Raw genomic sequence first — 17,675 nt, 5'->3', positions numbered from 1 at the left:
TTTGAAGGAGTCAGGACCAAAACTAAGGTTATAAATACCTGATTGACAGTTCCAAGGATAAGAGAATTGTGGCGAACATTACGGAAAGTCGTGCACAATCTCCAACGACTTGCATAATGGTCCAGCCCATTACTGTCAGTCCTGTGTAGAATAACACAAATACCTTTCCTTTTGCTCTTCTCACTGAAAGCAAAATCCCCTCACCCACATCCTGTGTCAGGTAAGCAAAGAATTTCACATGTGGCCGACCCCCTAGGCAGAGCCATTTGGTGCACAGCTCATTCCCCAAAGGAACTAGCTCTAACCAGTAAGATAAGAGAGTCCCTCCAAAATCATACAATCAAACAAAGAGAACTTTTATGTATTTGTAATTCAAAATAGCCTTGTCGCAGAAAGACAAAAATTACATTTCGGATACCCATAAAGCAGTTATATCATTCACCTGAACTACAATTTTCTCACTGTCAGGAATCCGTAGGAAAACCACTTTATCCGGCCTGCGTAGAGCGAATGCGATAGAATAGGCATGTGTAGCCTCGTCTGATACAGGGTCGCAGGCCGCTTATGAATATAGCCTCGGATTTGCGATGCGCCAATCTGGGGCTGAGTCACACAGAGAATTCATAAATGTTACATTTTTTGCTCTGAGTCTGGGGTCGGCAACCTGCCGATTAGGAGGTAACCCTGCCTTAAACACACCTACTTTCCAGGTAGTGACAGCCCATAACTTAGGTCCTATAAAAGTGGTACGGGACCAAACCCGCCCAGTTCTCCAAATTCCATCGACCAGGAAAGTCCAGGAATGCGTTCAAGGAGAACCGACGCATGCTGTGTTCAAGGACTCTTAACATTAATGCCTACTTTTAAACTGGACTGTTTCTTCATTCTCCAAATGGACTGCAGCCATAACTAAGTAAGAACTTTCTATGTTTACCCCTTTATTTTTAAGCTTTGTGATATATGTTAATTGGTGTATATAACTGTATGTAATGCATTTTTGTTATTAAACGTTTTAAAAATCGTTTAGCAGTTATGACCTGTTGCTGAACATACACAATCGTACCTATTCTCCTGAAATCGCTACCCTGTGTTTAATAGAAGTGTGCCTTTATAACCCGTATGCGAGAACCCGGCCCAGATATAAAGATCTGACCTAGGTTCCTGCATACTGCTAAGGGTTAATAGAGCGTTCTCGAAGTCCTAGTATAATTACAGTAGCGGGCTGTGTAACCCGCTTGGTGGCAGATCTTTGAATTGTATGTGTGTGGTGAATCCTTTGGCGTCTGAACGCTCCCTCCGCGAGTCAGTTCATCAAATTGCGAAGTTGGGTTACCCTTCGTGATGAGCAAAATGACCGTGTGAGAGGATTTCTGACGCTGATCGATTGACCCCATCCGCAGATCGGCCTTGCGGTCTGTGACAAGAATGCTTGGGCTCTATTCAAGGAAAAGTTACTTCTGTACCACAGCAGGTGGAGTTATAGTGGACCTGAACTCTTGCACAGGACAGAAAAAAAAAAAAACACAGAGAAATGCAAACTGTATGTAGTTAGAGAGTTTAGCCTGTCTAATTCCCCCTCATCTGTGACTAATCACAAGTTGTAATTTGATCTCTTAACAGTGTCAGCCGGCTGCCTCAGCAGAGCAGCTAATTTGTAAACACAGGATGTTAACCCCATGTCTGCTTCAATGAAAGCAGGAAGTAGACACTTTATATCAGCTGTAACAAAGAAGTGTGTGTCTTTAAAGGTTATTATGCTATTGCGTATCTTTTAGGGCTGAGAGGAAGTTCTGAGTTCGGGTCCTGTTTAACTACTAGCCGACCGCGTAACGCCGATGGGCGTGGAAGCAGCCCCAGGACTGCCTAACGCCAATTGGCGAAATGTCCTGCGGGTCTGTTGTGCTGGAGCTCCACTCCGCTTTCAGTCTCCCAGTGGCGATCGACTATTTACATAGTACAGCCGTGTGACACGGCTGTCCCCCTGGGGCGCACAGAAGCTATCCACTGTGATAGGCTGAAGCCTATCACAGTCGATAGCTGTAATTGGCCGATGAGGGGGGAAAAAAACTAAATACACAAATTTAATAAATATTTATTAAAAAAATTAAACAACTGGGGAGCGATCAGACCCCACCAACAGAAAGCTCTGTTGGTGGGGAGAAAAGGGGAGGAAAAAAAATCACTTGTGTGCCGACATGCACAGCCCTACAGCGAGGCCTTAAAGCTGCAATGGCCTGGTCTTTAGGGGGGCTTAAAGGATACCCAAAGTGACATGTGACATGATGAGATAGACATGTGTATGTACAGTGCATAGCACACAAATAACTATGCTGTGTTCCTTTTTTTCTTTCTCTGCCTGAAAGAGTTAAATATCAGGTATGTAAGTGGCTGACTCAGTCAGGAAGTGACTACAGTGTGACCCTCACTGATAAAAAATAAGAAATTCCCCTTTTGTACCTCTTTTCTGCTCTCAGAAGCAATTTTCTGCTAGGAAAGTGTTTTATAGTTGGAATTTCTTATCAGTGAGGATCACATTGTCAGCCACTTGCATACCTGATATTTAACTCTTTCAGGCAGAGAAAGAAAAAAAAGAAACACAGCATAGTTATTTGTGTGCTAGGCACTGTACATACACATGTCTATCTCATCATGTCACATGTCACTTCGGGTATCCTTTAACACTGCGGTCCTCACCTCCTGGTTAAAAAATCCTTTTGGGATTCTATTTAACTATACTTCTTGATACACATTTATAAAAGCAGAAATAATGTTTATAGCAAACTTCCAAAGCAGACTGTAAGCAGGGGTTAAAGGGATATTCACCAAATATTTGTACCAATAGAAAATAACTTGGGGTGTATTTTACTCAACACACTACAAAGTTCTTTGACAGAATATCCCTTTTCATACATTTAGAATAAGAAATCTAAAATTATAAGTGGCAAAGACAACCCTCTGCTGTGCTGGTCGGTGGAACTTGCTATAATTTCTGTAGAAAAGAACTGGTGAAATGAGTAGTTGAGCAAATTCCAAACAAAATGTTTTTCCCACACATGAAAGGAATTTATACCAACCACATTAGCCCCAAACAAATGGATTAGATGTTGATGACAAGTCATGCACTTCATTGACAGAAAGTACTTGTACCTCCACAACATTTACTTGTAGCTCCACAGCATCCTTTCTGTGGGAAGTCCCTATTGCATCACCAGAAAAGGGTTCCCCCCCCCCATCCCCCGTAACTGCTCCCATATACCTGTGAAAAAGCCTGGCCTGTAGCACAGCTGGCAGGCCAAAGGTTGTCAGATCACACCTGCATGTCTGACCCGCCCTCACTTACCTGGACTTACTGCTACATTTCTAAAAATCAACGAGTGTACGCCTTAGGGCCTGTTTTAACTAGGAGCGGTGCGATGCTAGTGCTACATAGCCACATCACACCGCAGTTGTCCTGAAACACATGCACGGCAATGGAAGAGTTTCCACTGCGTGCATGTTGTGCGGAGCGCTCCAAGAATCTGCAGCATACTGTAGATTCTCACACGGCTGCATCCGCGTCCCATCTCCTCAATTGACTTCCGCATCAGGAGATGCGGAAGTGATGCGATGCGGCTAGGTAGCCACATTCGCATCACTAAGGAGTGGAAATGGGCCCTGAAATCAAGAGAAAATACTTAAAAAGGGAAGGTCGGAGGAAGAATAATATAAATAAAAAAAATAAAAAAAGGGGGAGGAGATCCACTTACCTCAGGCTTCCTCCAGCCCCTGGAAGCCGACATGTGCCCTCGCCGCAGCTCCGTTGGCTCCCGCTCCCCTCTGGTGCATCGGCATCTTCCTGCGCTACAGTGTGTGGCTCACTGACATCATCCGGGCTGTACTTTGCAGGTGCAGAACTACTGCGCAGTACAGCCCAGATGACGTCAGTGCAACTCTGAGAGCCGCTCGTGCAGGTGCTAGAGGGGATCCCGGGTCACCTTCGTGGAGCGGAGCTGCGGTGAGGGCACAGGACAGATGCAGGGGCTGGAGGAAGCCCCAGGTAAGTGGATTTTTTTTATTTTTAATCTTCTCGCGTGTGTCCTTTAAATGAAAGCCAATCTAAAGTTAGATAAATCTAGCCAGTGTAACTTAGCTGGGGCTTCTTTCATCCCTCTGAAGTCCTCCTTGTTCCTCGCTGTCACTCTGTGCTCTTCCATTCAGTAACTGTGCACCTCCCAAAGCTGGTCAACTCAGCCAGTAGTGGGACATTAGGCATATGCGGTCCTCGATGTCGCTCTCATCACCGGAAGCTTTCTGTGCCAGTGCAGTAGCAATTTTTACTTACTGCACAAGCGCAGAGCGCTTCCTTCCACGTGAGAACCATGGCAGGGGCCGCCCATGCAACTTTCAGAGAGACAGAGTAGCTGAATGGAGCAACACGGAATGACGGCGAGGGACCAGAGCAACTACAGGAGGCTGGAAGAAGCCCCAGGTACGTTAAATTGTCCAGATTTAATTCACTTTAAAGGAAACCATAGATGAACAGCAAATATATGTTATACATACCTGGGGCTTCCTCCAGCCCTATACCCTCTGATCGATCCCACACTGCCATCCTCCTCTGCCCGCATCTACGAGAACCGGCTCCCCGATGTTCCGTAAGTCGGAGCCAGTCTGTGCGTAAGGGAAGTGCGCTGTTTGCGTATCTTTGCAGCAGCCGCTGGAGAGATAGGTCGAGGGCACACTTCTCCAGCGTAGCTGGCTCAGATGACGTCAACGACGGGAGCCGGTTCTCGTAGATGCGGGCAGCGGAGGACGGCGGCGTGTGATCGATCAGAGCGTATGGAGCTGGAGGAAGCCCCAGCTTTTTTATTTTCCCGAGATGAAGGGAGGGGGGACACCAAGAGCCCAATAGTGTGATATTGTATGGATGATAATTAATAATGAGTAATATAACAATTTAATATTCACAAACCAGGGTTACCATTAGGCAACCACTGTGAAGGCAGGTGGGGAGATTAACCCGACCCCACTCAGGATTAAAAGTCGCTCTCTGTAGATGGGAAGAAGATGGGTACAACCCTCCACCAAGGGTGGACTTAGCAATATGTAGAAGCTTTCCAGAGGCGCCAATAGAATAAAAGTCACTTAAACGAGCTTAAAACCGATGGGGCAGTGGTGGGCCTATCCCATCCCACCCTCTGGAAAGCTTCTACATATTTTTTATTTTCCCGTCTAGGTTCATCTCTGGTTCCCTTTAAAAGGACATATCCCAGCATAATAAAAATAAATAAATCCACTTACCTGGAGCTTCCTACAGCCCCTGCCTGCCAATCTGTGCCCCCAACGGTGGTCCTGGGTCCCCTTGGCGCAGGATTCCTACTGCACCTGCGCGAGCGGCTCTCAGTCGCGCTGACATCATTTGGACTGTACAGCGCAGAACTACTGCGCCTGCGCTGTACAGTGCAGATGACATCAGCCCGACCAGTGAACCTCACGCTGTAGCGCAGAGAGAGCCGACGTGGAAGCCGACCTGGCGAGGTTGGCTTTGCCACCGGAGGGGACCGGGAGCTACCGGAGCTGCGGTGAGGGCACAGGATGGATGCCAGGGGCTGGAAGGAAGCCCCAGGTAAGTGGATCTTTGATTTTGATTTTCCTTTGACCACTCCTTTAAGTCCCCTTTAAGTTTTGGATAGTATTAAATGAGACTAGAAAGTACTCTAATTTTTACACTGCCAATTGCAGGTCCATTGGGTAGAATACCCCAGTTTATCTCCCAAATGTTCCAGGACAGAAATTGGGTTAGAGTCAGAACCTCTGCTGTCACTAAAACTTTACAACAATATTACTGTGATGAGATGTAGGGGGAAGAAAAAAAGCGTGTAAGTGTGTAAGTGCGTGCGTGCGTGTGTGTAAGTGTGTGTGCGAGTGTGTGTGCGTGTGCGTGCGTAAGTGTGTGTGCGAGTGTAAGTATGTGTGCGTGTGTAAACGTGCGTGTGTAAGTATGTGTGCGTGTGTAAACATGCGTGTGTAAGTGTGTGTAAGTGTGTGTAAGTGTGTGTGTGTAAGTGTGTGTGTATAAGTGTGTGCGTAAGTGTGTGTGCGTGTGTGCGTAAGTGTGTGTGTGTGTGTAAGTGTGCGTGTGTGTGTGCGCGTGTGTGTGTAAGTGTGCGTGTGTGTGTGTGTAAGTGTGTGTGTGTGTGTAAGTGTGTGTGTGTGTGTGTAAGTGTGTGTGTGTGTGTAAGTGTGTGTGTGTGTGTAAGTGTGTGTGTGTGTGTGAGTGTGAGTGTGTGTGTGTGTGTGTGTGTGTGTGTGTGTGTGTGTGTGCGTGTGTGTGTGCAAGTGTGTGTGTGTGCAAGTGTGTGTGTGTGTGTGTGTGTAAGTGTGTGTGTAAGTGTGTGTGTGTGTGTGTAAGTGTGTGTGTAAGTGTGTGTGTGTGTGTGTGTAAGTGTGTGTGTAAGTGTGTGTGTGTGTGTAAGTGTGTGTGTGTGTAAGTGTGTGTGTGTGTAAGTGTGTGTGTGTGTGTGTGTGTGTGTGTGTGTGTGTGTGTGTGTGTAAGTGTGTGTGTGTGTGTGTGTGTGTGTGTGTAAGTGTGTGTGTGTGTGTGTGTGTGTGTAAGTGTGTGTGTGTGTGTGTGTGTGTGTGTGTAAGTGTGTGTGTAAGTGTGTGTGTAAGTGTGTGTGTAAGTGTGTGTGTAAGTGTGTGTGTGTGTGTAAGTAAGTAAGTGTGTGTGTGTGTGTGTGTAAGTATGTAAGTGTGTAAGTTATCTATTGGAACAATTAAACTATACAATATTACTGCTATCTTATACAATCATTTGTCTGCTTGCACACAAGTACCATAACTATAATAGCAGGGCTGTTAGTAGCATTACTACAGAGATTCCTGAAGACACAGACATTCATGTCCACAGAAACAAGAGAGGAATGTCATAGAGGTCTTCCAGGCCATACCACACACCACAACCACTAACAAAACACAAAACCTACTTGCATTATGAAGACCCAGAACCATCACATTGTATGCATTGGACTGAAAGGAACCAAATGCATTCTGCTAAAACTAATGCAAAACTACAGTACTGCACTGTTTTGTAAAAAGCCTACCTACAGGCACAGATCTAAATAAATGCCCATCTCCAGGCACCGATCTAAAAGTGCCATGTAATAATTTAGTGATCAGAGCTCCGCCTGTAAGTAGTTGTGCACTGTGACAACCGTCAATACAGTAAGACTGCTAATCCATTGTGTGCAGTCTCGTTTTTCTATATTCTGAAAGTTATTGCTGTATCAATAGCGATACAGTTAAAAATGTTAACCGGAGCAATAAAAACAATTTATACATACCTGGGGCTTCCTTGCAGCCTGATTGCTCCCACACTGCCGTCCTCTGCTGCTTGCAACCTCCGCAAATTGCCATGGAAAGTCCTCCGGATCGGGGCATGCGCGGCCCAGTGCACAGCCAGGCTGCGGCAACTGGATGACTTACCGGGACCAGTTGTGGAGGCTGCAGGTAGCAGAGAGAGCAATCAGGCCGGAGGAAGCCCCAGGTATGTATACATTTTTTTATTGTGCCCCATCTCAGGTACACTTTAAGGGGTAAGAACCCAGAGATGCATAGTGGTTAATAAAGGCGAACATTAATTCATATATAGCGCCAACATATTTCATGTTTCTGCAAGTTACACAGACAAACAAGGGCATTATGGATCTAAGCACAGATATACTCGTTTTGTGCCAAGTAAGACACCTGTCACAGTATGGGCCTAATGCAATAAAGTAAAGTTGCCAAGCGCAGGCAGCATACAACTCATTAACCCTAAGCACCATACGCTTAAAGAGACACTTAAACCAAAAAATAAAAATCAGTGTTACTCACCGGTGGTTTCTACCAGCCCCCTGCAGCTGTCCTGAGCCCTTTACAGTCATGATCGGATCCTCCTGTCCACCACCGCCAGCTAACTTCACTTTGCCGACAGTCCTGACCATGCGTAGCTTTCTACGTGTTCCCATCTGTAATCAGGCACAAGACGCTATTGTGGACGAGAACGCGTAGAAGGAGATGCGTGTCCAGACCTGCTAAGGCACAATAAGCCTGTCGGCCAAAAATGAAAGTAGTGGGGGACGAGAGGATCTGATCATGACTGCGAGGGCACAGGACAGCTGCAGGGGGCTGGTAGAAGTTCCAAGTGAGTAAAACTGTTTGGGGGTTTGTTTGTTTTTTTAGGATTAAGGATCCCTTTAAACAGGTTAATGTGCATTTTCCTATGGTAATGCACAGAACGCGTTATCATAGCAACCCGTGCGTTAACCTGGTAAGGTGCGTAGCGCCAAGGCTTCATCGGCAGTGCTGCACCGGTGGTAGTAACAGTAAAATTGCTGTGCTCTACCTGCGCATGGCAACTTTAACGCATCACATCCAATGTGCGTTGCGTCGTTATAATCCCACAATGGTGCTGAAAACTTGCATTGTGTGTTAGGAGTGCGATGCATATAGTGAAACTCACAGTACTTGAAGTATGCGTCACTTCCACATTAAATGAACACGTTGTCCAGTATACACACACACACAGCATGCTATGCGTTATTCCGACCAAAATTATCATTGAAACCAATGTACCATTGAAATTTAATTGCATTGCGTTGCAATTATATAGTTGTTGCCACTGATGCAGTGTGAAAGGAGTCAGAGCCCTTTTACACTGCGTTTTTTTCTCTCCATAGCACTGAAAAAGCTTCAGGGCCCTTTTACACTGGTGTGGTGCGGTGGGCAGAGGCGTATCTAGAGGGGTGCAGGCATGGCTTGTGCCACGGGCGCCACAGCCTGCCCCTGTGCTGCACCAGCCTGCCTTCCTCCATGCCTCCCTGTCATTCAGACCTCAGACCAGATTAATGCTGTTATCTGGGGAACATGGCTACTTAACTTATGCATGTAGGCTTAGTGTTAGAACAGAGGACAGAGAGTGAATAACAAGAGCTATTTCCAAAAAAGTAACCTCAGCAATATCCTGAGCCAAAGCACAAAAGCAACCATAACACCATGTACATGAGAAATGATGCTATTTTTAGAGGGGAAGGGGGCTCTGACTGTGGAGGGGGGGGCGCAATTTCATTGTTTGCTATAGGCGCTATATTACCCAGATACGCCCCTGGCGGTGGGTCATTTTACCGCACCCCACCGCTATGCTAATGAAAGCCTATGGGTGCTTTGATACAGCATGTGGTGCGCCAGAAGTCGCTGATCTACTGCGTGTGCAAACCGACATTACCGCGTAACCTCTGCGGCGGACCAGAAGTCATGTTTGTTTGTGGCGATGCAGGGATTTTATAAAGGATAGCAAGTGAGCGTCACTTCCATTTTGGATCTGAGCTTGACAGGGATTACCGCATACTAGCATACTAGGTAATCCCAGAAGGCTTGTTTTTGTCGGTGCAGCCCAAGAGCCACACCACACCGCTGCCACCAGTTGACAGTCTGAGGCCGGCCTCAGTTTTTCAGCATATAGGGCTTGGATCACTAAACCGTGATAACTCAAATATCACACCTTATCAAAGTTAACATGCCTTATCAGAGTAGCATAGCGAGCGCTACAAACTTATGCCTGCTAATTGGCAATGGCACTCGTCCTGCCCTGAGCCCCTGCAGGTTTGTAGTGCTCGCTATGCTACTCTGATCAGGGGTGTTAACTATGATAAGGTGTGATAACTTTGATAATGTGTGATATTTGAGTTATCACGGTTTAGTGAATCAAGCCTATAGTGTGGAAAAGGCCATAGGGAAACATGGACACTGGACAGCAACTGATATAGTGTAGTGTAAAAAGACCCTTAAAGCAAACCTGAACTGAAAAATAAAAAAGTCAAAATAAACATACACACATACTTAACTCCCATGTAGTCTACCCATCAATCTTTCTCTCCCACGCTCTGTTTATTCACTGTGATTGATGGAATGCTCTGTCCTCCATTTTAAAAAGGTTGATGATTCCGTAACATCTTCCTGGTCAACACACTGTTAAAACTGTAATATCGTCCACTTGAGCCATAGGAAAAGATAGGCATTACCTTGCACATCAGTTGTCGTTTCAGTTATAATTGACAACTGACATATTTCAGTTCTGACAAAAGGTTGTCAGAACTGGAAGGATTCGTTGTTAGAAGAAAATGGTGAGCTTTTAAGAGGATCTGAGAACTGACAGCGAGGTAAGTATGTAATATTCTTTCACAGGAACATCGTGTTCATTTTAAATAATTTTACTTGGTTCGGGTTAACTTTAACGTATATGTGCCAGTCACCATGTACAGCAATACAGTGCTACAATAACAAAAAATACAAATTCCCTAGCCTTTCAGAAAGTCTTACTAAAGTCAGATATGACCCATGCAAAGGGGCAAACTGGCCACTGCATAGAAAACAATTCAGAATTGTTGAATCACATATATGCCTGGGAGTTCTTTGACTTCTATACAAGTAACATTGTGATGGAAGCTAAGTAACATTATCATGTAGTTAGTGTGTTTACATCATAACAAGAAAAATCTACCTGAGCATTCAGGTCATGAGTTTAGCGCTCAGGAAATGGAAATACTTCTAGTTACTGAATAACCTGCAGACTGCAAATTTGAATTTTATTACGCTGACCTTAATTTATGACGAGAATGGAGCAGTCAGTCAGAACAATATACCGGATGGCTAGAGAGGTAAACATGCACAAGAGACCGTCTAATGAACAGATCAGATGCAAGTACGTAAAACTTGCTGGAATTTTGGAAACTTTACTCCAGTATTGTTCGAGCAGCTTTCATGCTCTAATGAGGCAGCTAAATCATCTCCCAAAGGCACAGCACACAGGAATTCCATTCAAAACAGGCCACTGTCTGGACGCATGTGAACATCTGAGCATGACAGGGACACAGAGGGCCGCCCGGGTCCAGGACTCAGCTAACACTACTGACAGGACTGCCTCTCCGTGAAAAAATGTGACAGGATGGCTCAAGAGGCCTCACATTCTAAATAACTCTACAACAAGAGTGGAGATGCTGCTTTTAGCATCTAAATAATTGACTTGTTACTGCAGGTTAGAAAAGAAAGAGATTAAGGCAGAGTTCACACTTCAGGTGATCGCATGTGGTTTCCCTGCATGCAGAATCGCACCAGATGTGACAGCTTATGTTAGTCAATGTGCTCATTCACATCTAATGCAGTTCCTGCACACCACATGCAATTCCCATATCCAACAGTCTGTTGACTGTGGATGATGCGGGCGTTAAAAAGACCATTACAAATTAAAAATAGTCTGTAGAAAACTTCATTTTCTGCTGACGTATGTGTGCACCCTCCCAAAAGGAAACTTTAAGTGACATGATGTGACAAACAGGTTTATGTACAGCCCCAAGCATAGAACTAGGTGGTGTTCTTTAATTGCCCTCATGTAAGGGTTAAAAACTCAGATATGTATATTACTTTCTCTGCAGAAGGACTTGAATCAGACATGTATCTTTATCATTAAGATACAACCTACACTACTTTTCTGCACGATGCATTCAATTGCTCATTGAAATGTATTTGTACATATTGGTGGAGCCAACATTTATTAGGGTCACATTTTTCTTTTTATCCTTGGCTATATTGTGTAGATACCTCCTGACCAACACATCATATTATTTTATGTGGTGCTCCCCTTAGGGCTGGATAACATGACAAGCGCAATTTGCTATTGTAAGGCTATGTGTGTGTTCTCACTTGAGCAATGTGATTACTTTAGCAAATCAATTTTCAAATCTTTAGTTACTTAAAAAAAAAAAAAATGCTTAGTGTGGACCCTTGAGCCGGTTTTACACTAGAGGTTTGCGATGCTGTGCAGATATGAGGCTTCATATGACTCCGCACTATGGTGCAGCGACAGGGTCATATGCATAGCTCTGCCCCCCGGATAGTGACATATTCCCTGCAGGGCAGAAGTACGTCACTGGGATTCCCATCAGTCCACGCATGCGCACTCCTGTTTACACTTACTGGGTCGCCCACTGACTTGCATTACTGCATTATCCGTTCGATAGGCACGGATCATGTGGTAATGCGCTGCACCCTTTGCGTTGGCATAGCCGCAATTTGGATACTTCCAGTGCACTGCATCGCATAAAGTGTGCAAGCATCCAAAGACTCGCAAGGCCCTAGCGGCAGGGAAGAGTAAGTGCGACGCTGCGTACAAGGGGCCTCAGGCCTAGTTCACAGTGCTCAGCTGCTTTGCAGAATAATTCTGCATGTCAACTCACTGCCCATAAAATTCTATGTGGCTGTAAATTTCTCTGCATATTAACGGATCACGTTATTCTAACTCGCAGCATGAAGGCTTTGTATTAATGTCTAACCAGTATCTGGAACTGTTGGTCAATTAACTGGCAGCTGATAAAGTTCCACAACTGATGGCTGATGCTGGGTACACACGATGAGATTTCCCGTTCGATTCCCGAATCGATTCGATTAAATCAAACATGTTCGATTGGATTTCGATCGTTTTTTCCGTCGATTTTGCATACCTATCATGAAAAAAATCGATCGAAATCCAATCGAACATGTTTGATTTCATCGAATCGATCCGGGAATCGAACGGGAAATCTCATCGTGTGTACCCAGCATAACAGATTGGGCATCAGTCTGGATTAGCCCTTGCACATTCCTGCCTCCTCTCAGGGCTGGTGCACACCAAGAGCTTTTCTGAGCGTTTTTAAAAATGCTGTGCTTTAAAAAGCACTTGGCTAATGTATTTGAATGGGATGGCGCCTTCTTCCCAAATACAAATGTGGGTTCTGCAAAATTTTGCTGATTTCTGAGGTGATTCAGCCTCAATGTCAAGTATAGGAAAGTGGAGAATCGCTCTGAAAAGCGCTAGATCAGAGCGATTCTCCAAGCGTTTTTGTTACAGAAGCTGTTCAGTTACAGCTCTACTGTAACAAGATATTAAAAAAATATGTTACACCAAAACGCTTTAAAAATCGCTACATGCCTAGAATCGCCTTAAACAAAAAACACACACACAAAGAAAGAAAAAAAAAAAAAAAAAAAAAGACCCTTACATACCAGGCAAAAGTTTTCACTTATCTCGAATGTTGATTTACATTATACTTAGGTAGAGTTTCCCTTTAAATATGTATGGCACTACAGAAGTAAAGCCTCCTGCTATACTTGCCTTAGGTGGTCACTGACTTTCTCCCCTGCCCACGCTGCCCCACACTTGCAATGTTTTGCTTTGTGTTATTTTGTACATTTCCACATTCTCACTTTGTGCCCCGAGGCCTTCATGCAACACTGGCATGTTTTTCCACCGTAAACACACAATGACATATCACTGTATACATTCTATCCTTTGAAGCTTTGTATAAACACATCTAACTGCAACCAGAGAGGCCTATATAAAAACAAGAAGTAGCATGCAAAAATACAGTAACCCGTGGCAACCGCTGCTCATTGTAATGCAGATGATACACTGTAAGCTGTTAAAACATTGCACCATTCAGTTTCAACACAACACTGTTTGTATTCTCTCAGTTTCCAGAGATGACAATCATCTCTTTCACTTGTGTATATATGCCCTGTGTGTCTGCACAGCCAGAAGCCCAGAGGCACCATGAGTGAAAATGAAATTAAAAAAACTAGACAAGCTAAAAATAGTGACAGGTTAAAGCATGGACATGCAAAAATTACACTCCAGAGAAATCAGAAAAACATTTACACTTCTGTAAATACATTTGTAGGATGGCAATTATTCTACTAGCTGGATGGACAATGGACATAATAGATTGCCCTTCAATAAATAGGTCAAAGGCTGACTGAGGGGGTCATGGATTTGAAAGATGTCTTTTGATGACCATACAATTAATTGCCTCTATTCAATTCACTTTCTCCTACCGAAGTTTTCATCCAGGAGATAATTTTTCCATCTTCCAGTTAAAAAACTTTTCAACACCCAGGAATTGAAAAAGTACCAAAAAAGTAGGTGAAAATCAGTGTCAAAATTATCCTGAGTATTTTCTTGCTTGCTGGTGACTTAGGCCCCTTCCACACTTTAAACAGTCCGGTGCAGTGCAATTCTTCTGTAATCGCACCGACACGGTCCCGAATGGTCACACCATACGTTACCGCTGCTGTGCGACCATACAGTGAGGCATACTGTACAATGAAAGTATGCCTCACTTCCAGGTGAAACACACACAACGCAAAGATACTCTTGAGTCATCAGGTCAGGACCTACCACACCACAATCAATGTGATAGCCCCATATGACTATTACGGCTTCTGTGACGGATGTGGCGGACCGCAGCAAGTGTGAAAGTAAACCTTAGATGGGAGGACTTTTACTTACCTGGGTCTCCCCCCCCCAACCCCCTGTAGTCTGCCACCACCCTCAACATCCTCCTGAGCCGGACCACAGTGCTGCTGCGAAGTCCGCAATCCAGCAGGGTTGCGGGCCACATACCTCCTCTGTTATGCTCCCATACACAGGAGTGTCCTGCGCAATCACAGTTACAAGACTTACGAACTGCCCAGAATGCTCCTGGCCATAGGAGCGTTATTGTAGACATGCTCAGCGAGGACTGGGCAAGCGTGGTAGTCCTGAGTCGTGTGGTGAATTTCACTTAGGCTGAGAGCAGGACAATGGATCGGCCTGAGGGAGGTGACATACTACAGGGGGCTGGAAGAAGCCCCGGTAAGTAAAACTACTTTTCCTCTCTTCATCTCTGGAGCACATGCACTTTAAAAAGCATCTAGTTAAGGTAGATTCGATAAACTTTTACTCATTACATAATTGTGTTCCTTTTATAGTTTATAGGGCATTCCTATAAAGAAAGTAATTTACATATCTGAATGTTTAACCCTTATGCGTGGGCGATTAAAGAACACCACCTAGTTCTATGATTGGGACTGTATACAAACATGTTTATTGCATCATGTCACTTAAAGTGGACCCGAGATAACCTTTTACTTATTGCATAATTGTGTTCCTTTCATATAGTTTATAGGGCATTCCTAAAGCCAAATACTTTTTTTGTTTTGTTTTAATACTCTAATTCCCTATAAACTAAACAAGTTTCGCCAACAGCTCCTTTTGTGCCTTGGCACTGTAGCAAGGGCTTATGGGAGCTCAGTCTGGGGAGGAGGAGGATTACTAGCCATTGACTTCAGAGGCAGAGGGGAGGAGGGAGGAGGAGAGGGGACTGAATGTACACACAGGCAAGCTGATAGCATCTCCAGCCCTCAGCCCGTGACAATGTGACAAACAGAACATGGCTGCCCTCATTGTATCACAGGAATAAATAATCAAACTTTTGAAGTAGTTTGCAGCTAGATATGCTGTGTAAACTATCTAAACTTTAGATAAGATATATAGACAAGTTACTTGTTATAGTTAGTTTTTCCATCTCTAATATGCTTAAGGTGTGGAAATATAGCCAATGAGAAAAAGTTAATTGAATAGAAGCCAATGTGTATTGGCACATTCTAAAGAATTGGAAAGTCTCCGATTGGATGCATGGAGTAAAGTAGTAGTAAACAACAACAGGTGCCCCTTTACTCCTAGGAAGATAAAACGTAAGGCCTCATTCACACTAGTGCGATTCTGTCCGCTTTTCAGCAACCCGTATCAATCTGTAACATCGATGTGCTGATAAAAAGTGGACAGAATCGCACACAGTGGGCTGGTTCCCACCAAGAGCGCTTTAGAGCCCTTTTAAAAGCCACAGCGTATCAAAAAGCGCGTGGCTAATGTGTTTGTATGGGCTAGGTCACACCAGAGCAAAGTGATTTTTTCCTCAACTCAAAATGCAGGTCCTGCAGCATATTGGAGGGGATTATACCTATAAAGTATAGAAAAACTTAAATCTATTTAAAAATCACTAAACAGAGTGATTTTTAAAGTGTTTTTGACAAAAGCTGTTAACTTCCTGTTTTGCCACAAGAAGTACAAAATCGTTAAACGCAAATGCTCCAAAAATCTCTAGCTGTAAATAGAAAAATTAATAGGCACAAGCGGCACGAGCAGCTGGTTCCGTCAAAGCAACTTACAGCATGTTTGTTTACAGTGGCAGTGAGGAGGCCGCCTCACTGTATGTGGCCTTACTGCAACACTGCCACATAATGTGACTTTTCAGCTCCATTCGCAACACCACTCACTGTGAAAGGGCCCGAGTCACTGAAATGTCCCAAGTTAGCACCAAGTGAAGAAGAAGTAGTAACCAGGCTCGCAAAGCTACAGACCAGCCTCAAAAATGTAGCCTCATGCTTGTGGTACATTAATTCTGAGGGCCCGTTCACACTGTAGGCATTTTCGGGTTTTGTTTTTTTTACACGCGGCTATTTTTAAAAATCGCTCACAAACGCTTGTGCAATGAACATCTGTGAGAAGGTTCATATCAGGGTGGGTCGTGCGGCTAGCAAAGCGGTGCGTGTACCATTTTTGAGGCGATGGAAAGTATAGGAGAAACGCAATACGCTCTCAAAATCGCTTTGTGCGCTGTTTGCGTTAATATATTGTATTTATTTTTTTCCGGGTCAAAGAGTTCACTTCCTGACTTGCATCAGGGAGTGAATTACAAAACCACTCTGGAAAAATGCTTAGAAAACCGATTACCACAAAAACTAATCGCCCACCCAAGCGCCAGGAATCAGAAAACAAAGCGTCAAAAACCACCTAATGCTAGCGGCCACGTGAACGGAACGCAATGTGAACAAGGCCTCCATGGGCCCCTATTCAACAACAAATCACTAAAATGTCCCAAGTTAGCACCAAATGAACGAGAAGTAACCAGTCTTGCAAAGCTACAGACCATCCTCAAAAATGTTATATGCAGCATGCTGGGACTTGTAGTTCCCCCTCAGACAGATGCTTAGCCTCATGCTTGTGTTACTAACATTCTAAAAGCAGCAATGCAAGTTGTCAGGTCAGATGCTGAAGTAACAGGACTAGGAAGGCTGCAATCAGTAGCAGGTGTCTGCTCACTCTAATTGGAGGGTACAGAAATAACGCTGTGCTCTGCTCACCTGACTTCTGCCTTTCCCTCCTCCTGAAGGAGACGCGGCCATAACGCACCCAATGTTGTTGCTGGAAACTTTTCCTCTGCTCGGGAGTCCCGCGTGCTGCCACTACCAGTGACGGGAAGTCAGTGGGGAGTAATGAGGATCCTGGCGTATCTCTGAGCAGAGAATAGCGATAGCGCTGCGTAGCTGAGCTCCCAGCACTTCCCTGGATACTCTGTGCAGCGGCTGCCCCTCCGCTCCGCAGCATTGCGAGAGAGAACGGGGAGGGCGTGGCCGGGCGGCCAGGTACAGCAGCCATCTGCGCTCCCTTCACACCCCGCCTGCCTCTCACTGAGGATTTCTGCTGTGCACTGCAGGCTCACTGACATGCATTCTGCTTCATGAGAACGTGTTATGGAAAGTATTAGGCTGCTGGAGGTGCTGTTATATGAGAAGGGATATGGAGTATTTACACAAAAAAAGTATATGCTTACAAACAAAAATACAGACTACCCAGCAAGCTCATGGTGACCCAGAACTCCTAGAAGTGTAAGGGGCTATAAAGGGCCAAAAAGCCCCCTTACTAAATGTTTGCCCTCTAGTTTGAGAAGGCAAACTCTTGTTTTGACAAACAAAAATATGTATGTTTCTCCGTTTTTATAATAAACAGATCAGATTAGTTTGGA

At 44.6% G+C, this 17,675-nt stretch overlaps 1 protein-coding gene across 1 annotated transcript in view; it reads right to left on the bottom strand.

Annotated features, from left to right (window-relative positions):
* The window catches only part of ANK3 (ankyrin 3), an 825,851-nt gene extending 808,586 nt beyond the window's left edge, over positions 1-17,265 (bottom strand). The window contains exon 1 of the mRNA XM_068258457.1: positions 17,014-17,265. Within this exon, the coding sequence (XP_068114558.1) occupies positions 17,014-17,055 (42 nt within the window). The 5' untranslated portion in view covers positions 17,056-17,265. The remainder of the gene's footprint in view (positions 1-17,013) is intronic.
* Positions 17,266-17,675: the final 410 nt, after the last annotated feature.

This window comes from Hyperolius riggenbachi, chromosome 10, assembly GCF_040937935.1.
Source record: "Hyperolius riggenbachi isolate aHypRig1 chromosome 10, aHypRig1.pri, whole genome shotgun sequence".
Classification (NCBI taxonomy): Eukaryota; Metazoa; Chordata; class Amphibia; order Anura; family Hyperoliidae; genus Hyperolius; species Hyperolius riggenbachi.
This window is presented reverse-complemented; position numbering and strand designations above follow the sequence as displayed.